Source organism: Martes martes (genome assembly GCF_963455335.1).
Source record: "Martes martes genome assembly, chromosome: 15".
In the NCBI taxonomy this organism is placed as follows: Eukaryota; Metazoa; Chordata; class Mammalia; order Carnivora; family Mustelidae; genus Martes; species Martes martes.
Genome location: NC_137903.1, coordinates 55600242 through 55619891, shown reverse-complemented (window position 1 = coordinate 55619891; position 19650 = coordinate 55600242). Strand labels below are relative to the sequence as shown.

The window sequence follows — 19650 nt, the reverse complement described above, 5'->3', positions numbered from 1 at the left end:
TACTAGGGATAGTCCACAAAAGCTGTAAGGCAGCCAAGAGCCAATTACATTTAAGGACTGTAAAAGCCTGCACTCTTAATGCCCACTGATGGGCTTTGTGCCAATATTCAAAAAATAGACTTTTCACCTACCAGAGACGAAATGATGAGGAAATACAATTATTACATTATATCCTAGCATAGAGCTACTGTATTTGTATAAAGGAATCACTAGTTAAAGAGTTATTTGCCTTTTTAAATGAAGTCCCATCGAGGCATTAGGCTATAATCTGAATGTTGACAGTGTCGAATTTCAACTCTCAAGACAAACAAGAAGAGTTTATGTGTCCAGATTAATTCTCTTTGGCCGCAGTGGATACCATTTTCTCTGGGGACAGTCTTTAGGTCGCCTTCTTTTCAGGACCAGGTCAGTGGCTTTCCTGGTTGAAGTCTCTGTTGGTGTGGTTTCTATTTGTGTTCTATAGCTCTCAGGTTTAACATCTGGTTTCCTATAACAACCGGAAAAGACTTCTTGGTGGACCCTCTGGAGCTGGATAATAGGCTGCATCTTTAAAACTTGGGAAAATCCATCTCCTTGTTCAATTAATGCAGACAAGGACTTAAACAAACAACAGTAATACATAACATTAATCTCAGGTTGAAACACAAACACACAGAGCCAGAGACAATGCTCTAGAATGTCATTCTTCAGGTTAAGGCTTTTTCTAAGACCTAATTATTTGGGTCATGGATATTTGGCGTGACCTTAAAATACCAATATTAATTGAGGATTTTAAACAAAAACTAAAACTAAAAAGATACATCCTATTCCTGCGATGCCTCGTAGTAAAATAAAACTTTGGCAGCAGGAAGTAACAGAATTTCAGAACTGAGGATTTAATGTCTAAAATTCCATATTTGAGGATAGAAGTATTTTAGAAATCTTGATCATCCAGAGCAGGAACCAGTACATTTTTCCTGTAAAGGGCTTTACATCTCTGTCACAGCTACTCAACTCTGCATTGTAATGTAAAGAAGCCACAGACAATAAATAAATGAATGGAAACAGCTGTGTTCCAATGAAGTTTTATTTGCAAAGATAAGTGGCAAGGCTAGATTTTTGCCACTAGTTTGCCAACTCTTGATAAAGAAAATGCTTTGGGTACCAGAAAATCATGGAATGAATACAAACCTCAAAAGAATATTACAGAAAATTATCAAAACATGGGAAATTCCAAAGAGTTTTGAAACAGTTTTCATAAACTACATATCCAGATGTTTTCCTGTATGCATAAAATAAATGTCAAGAATATCAACAATTGTATTATAACAATATTAAGGTATCCAAGTTGGATATGCAGCATACTATAGCAGTTAGGAATATATATATAGGCTCTGGAGCCAAATATCCAGGGTTTAGTCTTGTCTCATTTATTTATTTGGGCAAGCAATAGCCTCTCTCTGTGCCTCAGTTTCCCAACTATAGAACAGGGAAATTAGCAGTTATCTACTTCCTAGGATTATTGGAAGGTAACGTATGTAAAGCAGATAAATGGTGCCTGACCCATAAATGCTCACTAAAAGTTAGGCAGTATTACTATCCAAAACTGTTTGATGGACTGCTAACTCTCAGAATTCAAAAATATAATCAATCTTCAAAGAAACCAGATCTAAAACTGGCATATACTGGTGCCTACTAAATGTTCATTATCCTCAGTGTTATTGTCTCTTTAATAAATTCATTAAATATCTACATAAAAGACTACTGAGAATTCCTGTTATAAGAGACTAAATATATATCCATGTTTAAAGCAAATACCTAGCTCCATTTTGTTCATTTTATAACTTTTCGGCATGTAGATTTTACCTTCATGGCTTCACTGATTTCCTTAGCTATTGTTTCTCCTCTGCACTTCAAATTTTCCACTCGACAGGCTGCAAAGAAACCGCCAAATAGTATTTTAGGGTTATTATCTAATATAAACTCATAAGACACATAGATGTTATTTGGACAAAAATCTGTTAGGATTATCCACCTTAGTTCAATCTTTCTTAGAATACTTTGTAATCTATTAAAGCAAGTGTCCCGTTAAATTCATTTAGTAAATAAAAAGGTCGTGGAAACGTTAGAACAGTAGAGTAAAACTAACAGTTATAAGATGACAGGCAACAAGAGTTCTATTAGTAGTCTTAGCACTGTGTGCAGCTGATAGCCCCATATTTGTTCTATACGTATCTACACTGTGTTCAACATCCTCAAGTCCTGTCACCACATTTTAAATAGATATAGGCTAATATCTGATATCTGTATTACTGAGTATTCTATAAGCAAAACATCTTTGAATTTGGAATATACAGTATCACACTGCATCAGGGATACCTAAATGGAATTTCTGGGGGAAAAAAACCTGGATTAGACTGTCAGTAATATTAATTTTTCTTTCCTTCCTTCCTTGATGCTTTACTGATTCCTAATACATTTTATTTCCTTCCAATCTTTGTTATAAATGTTCACGGCTACTTCACAACAGAACTGCGTACTCAACGATATAATAAAATTATAACATATAATTTTATTCCAGGAATAAAAATGCTACTAAAACTCCAAGCAGAACTGGATAAGAAAAATCATTACTTGGGGTGCCGGGTGGCTCAGTTGGTTAAGCGTCTCCCTTCACCTCAGGTCATAATCCCAGGGTTCTGGGATAGAGCCCCACATTGGGCTCCCTGCTCAGCAGGGAGTCTGCTTCTCCCTCTCCCTGTGCTGATCCCCCTGCTTGTGCTCTCTCTCAAATAAAGAAATAAAATCTTAAAAAAATCATTTCCTTTTGAAATCATCTACAAATTAGTTTCCAGAAGAGTAGTTATCAGTAGAAATTACTTCAAATCTAAGCAGATACATAACCACGTTAGGAGAGCTACAGCCTTACTGGCTTCAGGAAGTGGCAAATAACCAAGCAAAAAATTTCTTTCATAGCTGCTGTTTTTCTTTTCTGACTTTCTTTGGGTCAAAAAAGTGAGAACACATTTAGAATAAAGGGGAAATGAATAGCAAAAGTAACTGGGAGAAGGGGGTACGCAAAGAAAGAGAAAGGCAAAGGCAAAAGGATAGCCTCTGTAAAAGGTTCTTAACCCGGGGCACCTGGGTGGCTCAGTGGGTTAGGCCTCTGCCTTCAGCTCAGGGTATATCTCTGGGTCCTGGGATCAGGCTCTCTGCTCAGTGGGGAGCCTGCTTCCCCCTCTCTCTCTGCCTGCCTCTCTGCCTGCCTCTCTGCCTGCCTCTCTGCCTTCTTGTGATCTTTCTCTCTGTTAAATAAATAAATAAAATCTTTAAAAAAGAAAAAAGGGTTCTTAGCCATTTTTGCCACCAGAGACTTCTTTGGCAATTTGATGAAGCCTACAGATACCTTCTAAGAATAGTTCTAAATGTATTCGTTTTTTAATTGAGGTGTAATTTACATATAGTGAAATGCAGATGTCAAGTTTAACATTCAGTCACCTGTGATATATGCATACCATGCACAGGACACTTCCATCACCCTAGAAAGTTCGCTTGTGTCCTTTTCCCAATCAAACCTCCCTACAAGAAACAAGCACTCATCTGATTTCTATCATTATAACACTGATTTTGCTTACTCTAGAATTTCAGAATGTTTTTAAATTTCAAAATACAATTATTACAAAGTTATGATAGGTAATACATGTGCTTATTAGTGGTTTAAATAACAAGATCAAACACCAGGTCTAATAATTACCATAATGTGAAAATAGTGAGCATAAACAATATTGTGACGTACCTGCAACAACTGAAACCGAAAATATCTATGGCTTTGGGGCACCTGGGTGGCTCAGTGGGTTAAAGCCTCTGCCTTCGGCTCAGGTCCTGATCCCAGGGTCCTGGGATCGAGCCCCGCATCAGGCTCTCTGCTTATCGGGAAGCCTGCTTCCTCCTCTCTCTCTCTGCCTGCCTCTCTGCCTACTTGTGATCCCTTTCTGACAAATAAATAAATAAAATATTTAAAAAAGAAAGAAAGAAAGAAAATATCTATGGCTTTTAATAGCAAAAAAAAATGTTTACAGGTACTGCTAATACTACCAGTGTGACCTACATTCCATGTTGAAAGAAATGTTAAATCTCAGTCTGAGGTTAGTAAAAATAATGTAATTTTTTTCTATCCAAATTCATAATCCCCCTTTATTCTAAGGACCCTTACCTTAGAATAATATGCTAATTTCAATTCTTTTAAGATTTAGGGAGATTTCCCCAAAGTACTTAGGCAATTATTAAATTTCCTTCTGAGGGTCACCTGGGTGGCTTAGTTAAGCATCTGCCTTCGGGATCTGTCCTGAGATGAAGCCCTGTGTGGGGCTCCCTGCTCAGCGAGAAGCCTGGTTCTGCCTCTCCCACTCCCTCCCCCACTCCCCGCTTGTATTCCCTCTCGCTGTTTCTGTCAAATAAATAATCTTTTTAAAATAAGTAAATAAATAAATTTCCTTCTGAGTATGACAAATACATGATCCAGCCCCTGGCACTCTTGCGGCAATCTGGCTTCTGGCCAGGCCCACCCTTCAGTTCTCTCCCACCTGTGTGGGGGTTGCCCATTCTTCCTACATTTATTATGTATTTTCCGTGGACTAGGCCCAGCACTAGGGACTCAGAGTAAGGAAAAACGGTCTCTGCCTCTCAAGGAACACTCAGGTTAGATGATAAACGCACAGAAACAAACCAGCACTTGTTGAAAATCGGCTCAAACTTTTCCTGTGCAGCCTCACATTTCCACGATCCCTGCCACGAATTCTACCCTCTGCCTGAACTGAGCATTCCCGGGCTACAGACTGCCACTTGTCCTGACAGTTCCGGTAGAATATCTAGAAGACTGCACTGCACTGATTGGTTCAGAACAGCTTCTCAACCCTATCAGACTCAACTTCCTCCTTTAGAACATGTTTCGTCAAGTTCCCTTACTATTCCAAAAAAAATTCATGGATGATATTTCTGATATATAAATAGAAATACAAAGGAAAAATGGACATTTATCATAAAATATTATTTAATATGTTTAGTATGTTCCTATCCAACCACATCAGAAGACATAATGAAGTACTCAAATAATTGTAACTATTATACTAAGTTTGGATTTAAGAAAATTCATATTAGAAGTCATTCTACGTAGAAAACAAAAGACCAGATAAACACAAATAGAAAAATTAGTGTTTTATGAGAAATAACAGACTATACGATTTTAATATGATTAGGAGGGGAAAATGGACTATGAACAACATACTGAGACAAAGTATAGGCTGTTGAAACGGTAAAAATTACAATGTGCAATATTTCTACAAATGAGATGGCCTTATTAAAAATGCCACGTCAAAATAATTCCCTAAATTATGGGAAGGTGTTAAGATTAAATCCTACTCTGCAATTCCACCATAATTCTGACTACATTTGTTATGAACATTTACTTAAAAGGACTTTAGTGATCATACTATCAAAAGGCGATGAGGAACATAGGATAGACTGGGCCAAAACGAGAATATGAGAAACTATAGAGGAGATACACGGTAGATCTTTATGGATCAATTCTGGATTGTAGATAGATCTCTGGGGATAGCTTTTGAATAAGAATAAACACAGGGGCACCTGGGTGGCTCAGTGGGTTAAAGCCTCTACCTTCTGCTCAGGTCCTGATCCCAGGGTCCTGGGATCCAGCCCCGCATCGGGCTCTCTGCTGAGCAGGGAGCCTGCTTCCCTCCCTCTCTTTCTGCCTGCCTCTCTGCCTACTTGTGATCTCTGTCAAATAAATTAAAAAAAAAAAATAAATAAATAAATAAATAAATCTTGGGGCGCCTGGGTGGCTCAGTGGGTTGGGCCTCTGCCTTTGGCTCGGGTCATGATCTCGGGGTCCTGAGATCGAGCCCCGCATCGGGCTCTCTGCTCAGCGGGGAGCCTGCTTACCCCTCTCTCTCTCTCTCTGCCTGCCTCTCTGCCTACTGTGATCTCTGTCAAATAAATAAATAAAATCTTTTTTTAAAAAATGCTATTGGAAATGCCCCTAAATAATTCATTGTCCTTTGAAAAAAAGGAGTATGAAAGTTGTAACTGAACCTAAAACATTTTCATAGACTGATAAAATGTAGCTCTAGTTGCAAAGATTCCTTTGGCTAGTTTGTTTCTTTTTAAAAGTTTTATTTACCTTTCCTGCACATGTGGACTAACAGAGAAAGAATATTTGAAGAAATATGATGATAAGTCAGAGTGGTTACCTCTGATACCCAGGGAGTACTAAACAGGAAGGTGAGGAAACTGCTTTGGGTACTGGAAATGTTACATAGTACAGACTGTCCATAAAGTCAGGAAGTAGGATAAATATGTGTTAGTTACATTTTCAGATAATATACTCAATATCTCTTTCTTTAAACTCAAGTATTTCTAAATTTAATGCAATGGGTCCAATTATTAATACATAATAAATATACTATTTTTCTTGTTTCTCGACTTTTGGGATACCTTCAGTTGTACTTATTGTATACATGAAAACATAATAGGCACATTATTTGAAAATATGACATACTGTTTCCAAATAAGTTTATCCTATGTTTCCCAATCATGCAGACACTCAGCATATCCAGATCAAGGTGGCAGTTACGCATGTTTATGTGTATGAATGTGTATGAATTCATCAAGCTATGCACAGTACGTTATACCTCAATATATACACACATCCACACAACAATGAACAGAATCTTTTTTAACATCTACTCTAGAAGGATAATGGTGATTTATATTCTTCATTGTTACTGCATGATTTACAAAATAATCTGTCATCCAAGGGATTCTTAATTTTTGTATAAATACCTGCTATTTTGAAAAAAAATGTCCATAAATCCACACTAATGGACAACAATATCTGTTATCTCTTGCACAAGCAACGACAATGTAAAAGTGCCAAGAGTAGTTTATATGCAGAATGGAGTTAGGTCCCAGGTTTGGACAATTATAAACAGATTTTCACACATGAACTTCTGGTGGAATATTCTAAAGTTGTGCTGGACATTGAAGACATTTAGTGTTCCTGGCTCCTGACTCCAAAATGTCAGCTGTACCCTCTCCATTACTGTGGTAACCAGAAACTTACCCCACTTTCTGAAAAGGGCCGCTAGGGGGCAGTACTGTCTCCAGTGAGAACCGTGGTGTTATTCATCTATCAGCATTCCTTGGGAACAAGAACCTCATTCTCTTAACCTTGAACTCCCTAGTGTTGACCACAGTGCCTGACATGTAGAGCAGGTGCTCAAAATGTACGATGAAACAAGGCTATGACAAGAGTGCTGTGGAGGTACAAAGCAAGGTGAGGTCAGTGCAACAGGGGAATTGAAAAAAAGAGTAGAGGCTTCACAGGTGTTATGAGAAAGTTTCCATAGAAGAGGATCTGCTGCTGGATGGCTGGGGTGAGTGGGAATAGGAGGTAGATGATAGAGGATGTGCTATACCAAAACAAGGGAATAAATCAAGAAAGAAGACAACACAGGAACCAGGAAACATGACTCAAAACAGAAGTGCAGGAAATTCCTAGGATGGTGAGGAAAGGAACGGATGGAACAAAAGCTTTGCAGCAGCCTAGACAGCAACCAGTCCAGATTAGACTAGGAAGACAAAAGGCTCCCAGAGGAATATCTCCAAGAAAAAGGAAAAGGTTTTAAAATGGATTTGATGGATAACCTTAAGTGTTTACCATGCTGAGAGGAATTCTACAGTTCTATTAAAGAGTTTGGGAAAGAATTACTGATAGACACAACAGCAAACAAAACAAACAGAAAAATAAAGCAATTATCATTCCAAAGGAGGATGGGAAGCTGTTCAAGAAAAACATACTCACAGTAATGATTACCTGACTTATACCGAAGAACATTTATATAGTCATAACAACATAAATACTAAATACTACTGATTTCTTGACAAAAATGAGAGATTAAAAGTGAATCTGATGAGTGCAGTTTATTCTGAAAAGAAAACAGAAGTACGGAGAAGAGAAACACAATGACGTGACAGCTGTCTCTACTTAATCCCCTGACAGCCCACTCCTGTAGTAGCATGGGGTGGCATCCATTGCCAATCAATCTTGTGTAATAACCATTAGCAACCCTGTGAGGCAAGCAGGTTTCATCAGCCTCCTTTTATAGATAAGAAAACAGAAGCTGTGAGAACTGAGAAATGATCTAGAATAGAATTAGAACCCACGTTTCCTAGAATTCAAAGCATATGCTCTTTTATACTCCATATGTAACTTTCCAAAATATCCGGCTGTCCAGAATTATAAGAATAAAAGTTAACAAATGGTCAAAAGTTAGCTCCAAGGTAATAAAAATCCCTTTGAAATGAAAACAAATTATGTCTGGTAAAAAACTGAAAATAGCACAATTCTAGATTTAACTCTGTTTTAACTATTAACATTATAGTATATTTTTAAAGTTATGTGAAATAAATTCCTTTCATTGAAAACTAAGGAACAGCAATGACTTTAGGAATAAAAGCACACAAAGATTTTAATAAGCACTAAAAGACACACACACACAAATAAAAATGATCACTAAATATATGAATGTTGCCTATAAAATGCATCCAGAAAGGCATTTTCCAACATTAATATCTGCTTACAAAAGTTCAAAATATATAAACTTTCACTCCCTCACTCAAGATTATTTTAAATGAAGTTTTCACTCTTGTACCTAGTAAAAGAGCGTGTAAGTACTCCTGACATACAAACATCTGACTGAAGAATGTAGCACACGCAGATGGCCGGGCTCTGCCGTGTGGGAGACTGCGGATGGGCTTCCTCGAGATGCGCTCCCCATGACCTTCTCTCCACAGCTTTCGTGGGGACATCTCTGTGACTCCACTATCCTGTCACTGCAAAGGTATTTAGGGATCCAGACTGTTCCCTCTAACTCCTATTTAAGCATCTGTACTGGAACAAAGGTGCATCTACAACGTGATTTTCCTAATATTTTCCAACGTAAATGGCAGTATTTCAGCTACATTATAGGAAAAATTGGTCTTTAAAGGGTAGCCTAGAAACTTATCCATTTATAATACTACTTGCAAATTTTTTTCAGAGGGGAAATGCATTTCAAATTCTAAAGCTCAGACTGAATAAGAATTTTTGAAACGTAACCATTTGTAAGCGAGTAACTACCTGTAAATACTCTGGCAGTGGCTTAAGCAAGATGGCATTATTAAGAAAGAAGACGAACTGTCCAGTCTTCTGCTTGTAGGGTCAGCAGAAGAACTGGAAGTATCAAGTCTACTGTAGAGAAACTTAAAATAGCTCCTTGTCATCACTACATGTTTAGTGAAGGACAGGGGAGAAAGGGAGTCTCTTCAACTAACTTTAAGGAACTTTTTTAAAAAAGAAGACAATATAGAAGCAATTATTAGTTTTACTAATAGGATCACAAAAGGTTATAACTGACAAATGAAAATTCATCTTACTGGTAGACAACTAATCAGAGGATTGCTGCAAGGATATTAAAAAAAAAAAAAGTTGCCTCTTAAAAATGTGGAAGTAGGCACCCTTGAGGACACTGCCTCCCCTTGGCACTTGCTTTCTAAAACATAGGGAAATGAAAAAGTGGAAATGAAAGATTGGGTAATCAACCTAGTTTTGCTTTCAGGTCACTGCACTGACTAAACAGGGAAACATGAACTTCTAAAAGCCTGCACGAATGTAGACATTCAGCAGAAAAGCACTAACTGAGAGCTTCCTTTCTATTCCCAGTGTATTTTATGTGCATAACTGAGCAAGGGAGCCTGCATTACATAGGATGTCTGGCTTATGCTGGTTGCTAAAGGGATGATTAAAGGCATGAATAAGAACCATGACTTGAAAGGTAGCACCCCTGGTGAAAATGAAACAAAAACCTAAGCAGTGATTTATGACTTTCCGGAAGGTGACCGTTTGCTACAACTTAAACAGAGCTGTCAAACACACCTGCTAGGTCACAGATAATACATAATCTTGTATATCCACTCCCACCTGCACCTCACCGGCATCTTCCATACTGAAGAGTTGTATCTCTCTTAAGGTACCATGTATTTCCAAACTCCTCGCCTGTGGTTGCTGGCCTGGGCCAAGTCTCTAACATTGTCCGATAATGTTCTTTCCTACCATTCCCTTTACTGTATCCTCAGTGGTCTTTTACTCCATAAATACTCAAGAACTAGAAACACTCTCGACTTAGGAACCTTGTTCTAGCTCTACCCTAACTGAAAGGCTCTTCCTCTTGTCATAAGATAAATCCCTTCTTGCTACTTTCCCAGAAAGTGTTTTTCATCACCTAAACGCATGACCCTACACTGACTGTTTACTTTTATATTTGTTTCTACTTTTCCGCTCACAACTAGAACAGAAGCTCCTCAGAGCAGGGATATTGTTTGTGTTGCTCACCATTATATCCTCTACGAGGAGAACAGTTCTGGCATATGGTGGACATCTGATAAGTATGCCGAGTGCATGGATGAGTAACGGCCCCTCAAAATGTACCGAGCATGGTGCTATATGCTGGGCACATATAATGCAAATACAAAGTAAAAAAGCTCATGGAGCTTTCAGTTTTGTGAGACCATAAACAAGGAAATACACAAATATATTGTAATACGCGCTATTTAGGAAATAAACAAGTATTATGATAGAGTACTGAGAAGGGGCTATTGTCATTAGAGTGGTTAGGGAAGATCTCTCTGAGGAGATAGCGTTTTTTTTTTTTTTTAAGATTTTATTTATTCATTTGACTTGCAGGGGGTGGGGGGGACGGGGGAAGCAGGCTCTGTGCCCAGAAGAGAGCCCGATGCGGGGCTTGATCCCAGGACCCTGAGATCATGACCTGAGCTCAAAGCAGAGGCTTAACCCACTGAGCCACCCAGGCACCCCTGAGAAGGTATCATTCAAATGAGAGAAAAGTTGAGAAGATGTCAACTTTAGAAGCACCAGGAAAAAGCATGTTTGAAAGTGAGGCACTTTCGAAAAACTGAAAGGTGGGCCACAGGGCTACGGCAAAAAGGAAAGTGCCTGAAATGAATTTGGAGAGGTAGGTGGGGGCCAGACCATATAAGGGAACGTTAAGATGTTTGAAATGTGGGGTGCCTGGGTGGCTCAGTTGTTAAGCATCAGGTCTGCCTTCACGCTCACATCATGATCCACGCTCGGAACATGATCTTGGGGTCCTGGGGCTCCTGGGAGCGTCAGGCTCCCTGCTCTGCAGGAAACCTGCTTCTCCCTCTCCCCCTGCTTGTGTTCCCTCCCTAAGTGTCTCTCTCCATCAAATAAATAAAATCCTTAAAAAAAAAAAAGTGTTTGAAATGTAGTATATATAGATAGATAGATAGATACATATCTTTTTTAATTGGAAGGTTTTCGGATTTAAGCAGAGGAATGAAAACAGATTTATGCTCAAGAGTAGTTGGTCTTGGAAATTCACAAAACTCCCCACCTTTGTCCAAAACATCATCTGATAAATACAGAAAATTAAAAAGCTATCCCAAAGCATATACAAAAGAAACATTTCTATGAACCATAAAAAATTAAAAGAGAAAAAGCTATACGTCAGGCTGAAGTTGCAGATCTACCAGTAAGGAGATGGCAAGTAGGCAGTAGGTAACCAGGAATTTGCTTCTATAACATAAAAGGGGCGCACCCAGAGTACCCCAGAGGAGCAGGGAATGGGAAGAGTCAGCTTCACTGTATGAAACCAAGGGCTGAAGTAGAGTTTTTCTACCCTGAGAAGCAGGCTGAAAAAGTCCTGCCAATAACAATGGCCAGGAGCTGAGGCATGTATTAGAAATAATGGGAGGCAGATAATGCCTCAAAGCCTGGTCCTGGACCAAGCTGTCTGCTGCCTTAGTGACTAGATCCACTATCTCCTATATTACAGGGGAACAGGGGCCCCATGCTGCCAACTCGAGACTGGCTCTTTGCTGAGACTTTTCAGGGGCCAGATGAAAGGCAACCACAAAACTACTAGACAGGAAGGAGGGAAAGCAGCGACAAGAAAATAGGTGCATAAATAATCTTAGTGAAGGAAAAGTCTACCAATCAAAATTCTAAAATACAAGAAGAGATCACAACCATGAAGGATAGCCAATGTAACTAATGCCAAGGTGTGAATCCTGCAGATGGCATAAAAATAGAGCAATCTAAGAACAATTTTAAAAGCTTAGGATCTTCTCATAGCTGAAGGAAATCATAATAGCACAAGAGAAAAATACATTATTTTTATTTTTTAAAGATTTTGTTCATTTATTTGACAGACAGAGATCACAAATAGGCAGAAAGGCAGGCAGAGAGAGAGAGAGAGAGAGAGAGAGGGAGGAGGAAGCAGGCTCCCTGCTGAGCAGAGAACCCGATGCAGGGCTCGATCCCAGGACCCTGGGATCATGACCTGAGCCAAAGGCAGAGGCTCTAACCCACTGAGTCACCCAGGTGCCCCAAGAAAAATAAATTATTAAATGCAAACAAGAATAATACAAAAATAGAAGAAATGATGAAGCAAAGTTGAAAGATTAGGTTAAAGATTTTCTAGAAGATGGGAGTCCTCTGATTGAAAGTATACTTGGAGACGTGAGTGGAAGATGGGAGGAAAGAGGATGCAAGCAAAACAAATAAAAAATCCCACTCCTCCCAAATGTACATAATCTATTTAAATAAAATTGTGTGTGTACAAATCACAAAGAAATTGCCAACAAAATGCAGAGTTGAACTACTGTGACATTGTTGAGTGAAAAAGTCACAGAATGTATTATGTAATAGTTATATAAGAAAATAAACAACTTAAAATCCCCTGTGCCTGTCGGCTCGCTTGCAAATACAGTGATAAAGATCTAAAATCGGACATATCAAACTGGTTTTCTATTTGAAGGTGTGTGGGATCAGCAGACTTGGGAGGATTTTCATTTACTACTATATATACACCACTGGTTCTTTAAAATTTCATATTAAACTTGCATTCACTATGAGCACAAAAACTATAAAAATATAACAATTTAAAATACAAACACAGATCTATGGCAGTTGAATTGGAGGATTTCTACCATATCCTTAGGTTAAAAGAGTAAACTGCACACAATGTGAATACATGAACCAATTTTCTATAAAATAAATTACCCCGGTAAATGTCCAGTACATATGTATTCCTGTATGATTATGTAAGTGGAGAAAGACGGGTAAACGGTATTGTACCAGGTTAAGATTGGATATCTAAAGGTGTAGTGAATGGAAGAGAGAGAGGAAGCGAAAAACAAAAAGTATAAAATAGAATACTATCTTTATTTTTTAAATGCATATGATCAATTTACCTAAAATTGTGTATTTGTTCCCTAGATACTTCTTGAATGTACAATGTCAGATAATGATCTCAGAGAGTTAGCATGGGATACACAAGTACAAAACAAAGTCCTTATTCATGGGCAGTTTATAATACGGTGGGGGGGGGGGTAAAGATGATAAAACAAACAGATATTATATGTCTTAAGTGGTGAAAAAACAAAAGCAGATTAAGGGGACAGAGTATGACTAAAGGAGTCAGAAGGGAATGTGATAGAGGTTGTCAGGAAAAACCTCTCGGATGAGGTAACCTTGAACAGAGAGCTAAGTGAAGTGAGTCAGGCAGGTGGTTTCAGAGGGGAACCAGGGAACAGCAAGTGAGAAAGCCACAGGGCAAGTGTGCGTTTGGCATGTCTTTGGGGAAACAGCAAGAATGCTAGTGCCTTTGCAGCACAATAAGGAAAGGTGAGAATGATAAGAGACCGAGGTCACAGATGAACTCCAAGAAACAGCCAGGGACCAAGTCAGAAAGGATCTTGTAAACCAAGGGAAGGAGGATGGGGAGCCACTACAGGGTTTTAAGCAGGGGGTGAGATGATCTGATTATGCTTTGAAAGGAATTCTCTGGCGGCTGGGTGGAAAACTGGAATGGAAGGAAGGAGACCAGTGAGGTGACTATCATAGAAATCCTGCTAAGAGAACATGCATAAGAGAGGTAGTGATGGATTTAGGGGGATGTGGCTGAATTTGGAGTATGTTTCCAAAGTAAGGGCAGCAAGATTTGCAGGTGGACTGAAGGTGTAGAAATAAAGCAATAATCATGAGTATGTAAGTTCATGTACTGTATTTCCTATGCTTTTAACATTTTTAGAATGTGAATGTGTTTTTATACAATCAAGAAAAATAAAATTATTTTCAATGTTAAAAAATAAGAAACAAGTACACATAAAACACCCTGCTAGAAAACTAAAAATAAACATCTAGGCACATTGTGGTAAAATTGCAGAGCACTAAGAATTACAGAGAAGATCTAAAAAGTCAGGAGAGACTTTCTATAAAAATGGCAGTTACACTCTCAGAAGACCTTTCATCAACAATGAATGTCAGGTATGCAGACTGGAAAGGGAGAAGTAAATCTACCTCTATTTGCAGATGATATGATATAATCTTTTATATAGAAAATCCTAAAGAATCCACTAAAAAACTAATAAATGAGCTCAGCAAGATCAATACATAAAAATCAATTCCATTCCTATATAATAGCAATGACCAAAGTGAAAATAAAATTTCTCAAAATCCCAATTACATTAGCATCAAAAGAATAAAATACTTGGGAATAAATGTAACAAAAGAAGTGCTAAAAACTAGAAAACTCTGTTGAAAGAAGTCAAAGATCTAAATAAATGGAAAGATGTTTGTTGTTCATGGACTGGAAAACTTAACCTTAAGTTAGCATTACTCCCAGATTAATCTTCAATTTCAACACAATCCCTATCAAAATCCCAGCTGGCTTCCTTGCAAAATTGACAAACTGATTCTAAAATTCATATGGAAATTTAAGGGAGCCAGGAATGCCAAACATTCTTGAAAAAGCACCAAGTTGGAGGCCCTGTATGCTCTGATTTCAAAACTTACTGCAAAACTTTAATAATCAAAACAGCGTAGTACTGGCCCAAGGACAGATATACAGATCAATGAAATAGAACGGTAGGACCAGAAATAAATCTGCACACTACAGTGAACTCACTTCTAACAAGGTTGCCAGTACAATTCACCAAAGTGAAAAATAGTCTTTTCAACAAATGGTGCTAGAAACAATTTAGATATACATACATAAAAGAACGAAGTTGGAGTCCTACCTCACACCATACACAAAAATTAACTCAAAATGGATCAAAGACCTAAATGTAAGAACTAAAACTATGAAACTCTTAGAAACAAATCTTCATGACCTTGTATTAGGTAATGGTTTCTGAGATAAGACATCAAATGTGTAAACAATCAAAGGAAAAAAGTAAATAAATTGGACTTATCAAAATTTAAAACTTTTGTACTTCAAAGAAAACCATCAAGAAAGTGAAAGACAACATAAAGACAAAGGAGAAAATATTTGTAAATCACGTATCTGATAATGGACTGATTTCCAGAATATATAAAGAATAATTACAACTCAACAAAAAAAAGATAAATAGGGGCGCCTGGGTGGCTCAGTGGGCTAAGCCTCTGCTCTCGGCTCAGGTCATGATCTCGGGGTCCTGGGATCGAGCCCACAGGGGTCTCCCTGCTCAGCGGGGAGCCTGCTTCCCTCTCTCTCTCTGCCTGCTGCTCTGCCTACTTGTGATCTCTCTCTGTCCAATAAACAAATAAAATCTTTAAAAAAATAATAAAAAATAAAAAGTTAAATAATCCAATTTAAAAATGGTCAAAGCAGGGGCGCCTGGGTGGCTCAGTGGGTTAAAGCCTCTGCCTTCAGCTCTGGTCATGATCCCAGGGTCCTGGGATCGAGCCCCTCATCGGGCTCTCTGCTCCGCAGGGAGCCTGCTTCCTCCTCTCTCTCTCTGCCTGCCTCTCTGCCTGCTTGTGATCTCTATCTGTCAAATAAATAAATAAAAAATCTTTAAAAAAAAAATGGTCAAAGCATGTGAATAGACATTTCTCCAAAGATAAACTAATGACCGATAAGCACAAGAAAAGATGCTCATTGTTAATCAGAAGAGAAATGCCAATCAAAATCACAGTAGGATACCACTTCCCACCCATTAGAATGGCCACAAAAAGAAAGACAAATATAACCAGATTTGGTGAGGCTCTGGAGCAAATGGAACCCTCACACTCTCCTGGTAGTAATGTGAACGGTACAGCCGCCCTGGAAAGCACTTCAGCAGTTCCTCAAAAAGCTCAACTAGAGTTGGGGCACCTGCGTGGCTCAGTCGGTTGAGCAACCCACTCTTGATTTCTGCTGAGGTCATGATCTGAGGGTCACGAGATGGAGCCCCCAAGTAGGGATCCATGCTCAGTGTAGAGTCTACTTGAGATTCTCTTCCCTCCCTCTCCCTCTGCCCCTACCACGGGTCACGTGCTCTGTATCTAAATAAATAAATACAATCTTAAAAAAAATAAGGGAGAGGGTGTCTGGGTGGCTCAGTCAGTTAAGCATCTACCTTTGGCTCAGGTTATGATATCAGAGTCCTGGAATGGAGCCCCACATCAGGCTCCTAGCACAGTGGGGGGTCTGCTCTCTCTCTCCCTCTGCCCCTCCCACCCCACTTGTGCTCTCTCTCTCTCAAATGAGTAAGTCTTTAAAAAAAAAAATCTAAACTAGAGTTACCATATAATCCAGCAATCCCATTCCTAGTTACATATACTCAAGAGAACTGAAAACATGTCCACACAAAACTTATACATATATGTCCACAGCAGCATTATTCATAATAGTCAAACATGGAAACAACTCAGAAATATCTCTACACTGGGGATGCCTGGCTGGCTCAGTCAGTAGAGCATGCGACTCTTGATCTTACGGTCATGAGTTCGAGCCCCACACTGGGCACAGGGCCTACTTGGGAAAAAAAAAAAAGTCTCTACACTGATGAATGGATAAATGGAAAGTATATACGTAAGAGGGAGTATTCTTTGGCGATGAAAAGAAATGAAGCAGTGATACATCCTACAACACGATTGGACCTCAAAAACACTATGCTAATTAAAAGAAGCCATTCATTCTTTTTTTTATTAATTTTTTATAATATTTTATTTATTTGACATAGAGAGAGAGAGAGTATAAGCAGGGGGAGCAGCAGGCAGAGGGAGAGGGAGAAGCAGACTCCCCGCTGAGCAGGGAGCCCAATGTGGGACTCGATCCCAGGATCCTGAGATCACGATCTGAGCCGAAGGTAGCCACTTAACTGACTGAGCCACCTAGGCACCCAATTTTTTTTTTTAACTAAATTCAATTAGTTAACATATAATGTATGATTTGTTTCAGGGGTACAGGTCAAGATCCATCGGTCTCATGTGATACCCAGTGCTCATTACAACACATACCCTCCCCAATGTCTACCACCCAGTTACCCCATCCCCCACGTCCCTCCCCTCCAGCAACCCTCAGTTTGTTTCCTAAAATTAAGAGTCTCTTATGGTTTGTCTCCCTCTCTGGTTTCATCTTGTTTCATTCTTAAAGGACAACATATTGCATGATTCCATTTATATAAATGTCCAGAACACTCAAATCTATAGACAGTAAGCAGATTAGTGGTTGCCTAGGGCCAGGGCAGAGAGGGAAGAGACTGGGGGAGAATGGCTAAGGAGTATGAGATTTCTTTTTGAAGTGATGGAAATGTTTAAAAATTTATTTTGGTGATGGCTGTATAACTGTGATTATACTGAAAGCCTGACAGTAACAAATGCTGGCAAAATTTGGGAAAGCAAGAACTTTCAAACACTGCTCGTGGGAATGTAAACTGATACAACTACTTTGGATGGGCAGTAAAGTTCATATGTAATAGAACGTTATGGCTGAATAGTAACAGTTCAAATGTAATAGCTGAATAGAAACAAACCTTATGACCTAGAAATTCTGCTTCCAGAAATGTACTCCAGAAAATCTGTGGCATATTTACACTATATAAGGAAACAGTTATAAGAATGTTCATTGTAATACTATTTATAACAGCAAAAAAAGAAATAATCTAAGTGTCTCGCAACAGAGGAATGGATAAGCAGTGGTTTCTTCATATTCTGGAATACTATATATTAGCTCAATGCATGGAAAGCTTTGTGTATATACAGTGTCAAGGGGGGGAAAGTTGCAGAATATGATCAGTATGATACAATTTATATAAAAATCTAAAAAATGAATGCCATACATTATTTCTGGTTACATGTCTATACAGTAAAAGAGTAACATGGACAGTAGGGATCCACTCAGCTTGAAGATAGTGATTACTTCTGAAGTAAGAGAGAATAGGATAGAATAGTAAAAGAGTACAGAGAAGGATTCAAGCGCGTCCACAGGTTCCTAAAAATGTCTGAAACAAATTTGGCAAAAATGTGAATAGCCCTTAAACATGGGTGGTAGCAACAAAGATGTCCATTATGTTATACTCCATATTTTCTATATGTTTGAAATATTTCAAAGAACTTTTAAAAAATCAACTCTGCCCAATATACATCTACAATGGAATGGGGAAAAAACAAGAGTGAACCAGGAAGACCTTCTAGAAAGTATATGCAGAAATCCTGACTAAAATGATGATGATCTAGATTAGAAGTGATAATAGCAGGATGGAGACAAACAGATGAACGTGAGATTTTCAAAGGAATCATTTGTAGTTTATTGATGGACTGGATATGAGGAGTTCAAGGGAGGAAAGGCTGACTTCTAACTAAAGCAAAAACACAGATGAAGGTACCATTTACTCAGGGGAAACTGGGAAGAGAACCAGTTAAGGGCATGAAAGAATTGTTTTATGTTCATCTCTCACACTCAAACAGAAGCTCTTCATACGAGAATCTGTCTACTTTAACTACGTATACCTCGAAGTTCTCAACGTGACTGCCAAATCAATGTTATACACATTGGCTAAGTATTGTTTTTTGAAAACCAGAAAACCTTCTTTTAAAAATGTCGGCTTTCAAATAAATTTGATATCACTTAATATTCTAATAACAAGAAAAATTTTTCAACAAGTTCCCACAAAAACTTTCCCATGCAGATTATTCAGACTTTTAGGTTCCATACAAATGTATGCTTTCTATTTTCCTAAGCCATTTTAGTTAATTTTGTATGATTTTATCAGTTAGATGTATTACAAGTTAAGCAGTATTATATTATAAGCAGTATTATAAGGTATGTTGTTGTAAATGAGATAGGAATAATCAAAAGGTTATTATTTTTTTAGTTTTATTTATTTATTTGAAAGAGAGAGAGGGGACCTTAAAGATCATTAAAGTAAATTTGTTTTCCCTCCTAAGATAAAAAGTTTACAAGTTTCTTTAGAGGATAATTATATTTAAAAAGTAATACTTGAGGCAGGGGCAACTGGCTGGCTCAGTTGTAGAGCGTGTGACTCTTGATTTCCGGATCATGAATTCACGCCCCACACTGGATGTAGAGTTTACACAAAAAAAAAAAGAAAGAAAGAAAGAAAAGAAAAGCAATACTTGGGTAATTATGATACCACAAGTTTCAACTATTATCTTCATGTTGCTCAAAATCAAAACAGTCTATGTCAACTACTGCATTTTGGCAACTTCCCCTTTTTAGTGGGCCTAGGTCAATTTTTATTTGTCAAACAGAGTGAATGCTGTGATTTTAACAAATTTCTGAGTATCTATACACTTGTACATCCCCC

At 38.3% G+C, this 19650-nt stretch overlaps 1 protein-coding gene across 1 annotated transcript in view; it reads right to left on the bottom strand.

The window, feature by feature from the left end:
• Positions 1–318: 318 nt before the first annotated feature.
• The window catches only part of LOC308356155 (kinetochore-associated protein NSL1 homolog), a gene marked incomplete at its 3' end in the record, with an annotated part of 431182 nt that continues 411850 nt past the window's right edge, over positions 319–19650 (bottom strand). Inside the window, exons 5-6 of the mRNA XM_080824932.1 lie at positions 1846–1913; positions 319–597 (exon numbers count right to left, since the gene is read on the bottom strand). Of these exons, the coding sequence (XP_080681058.1) occupies positions 319–597; positions 1846–1913 (347 nt within the window). The remainder of the gene's footprint in view (positions 598–1845; positions 1914–19650) is intronic.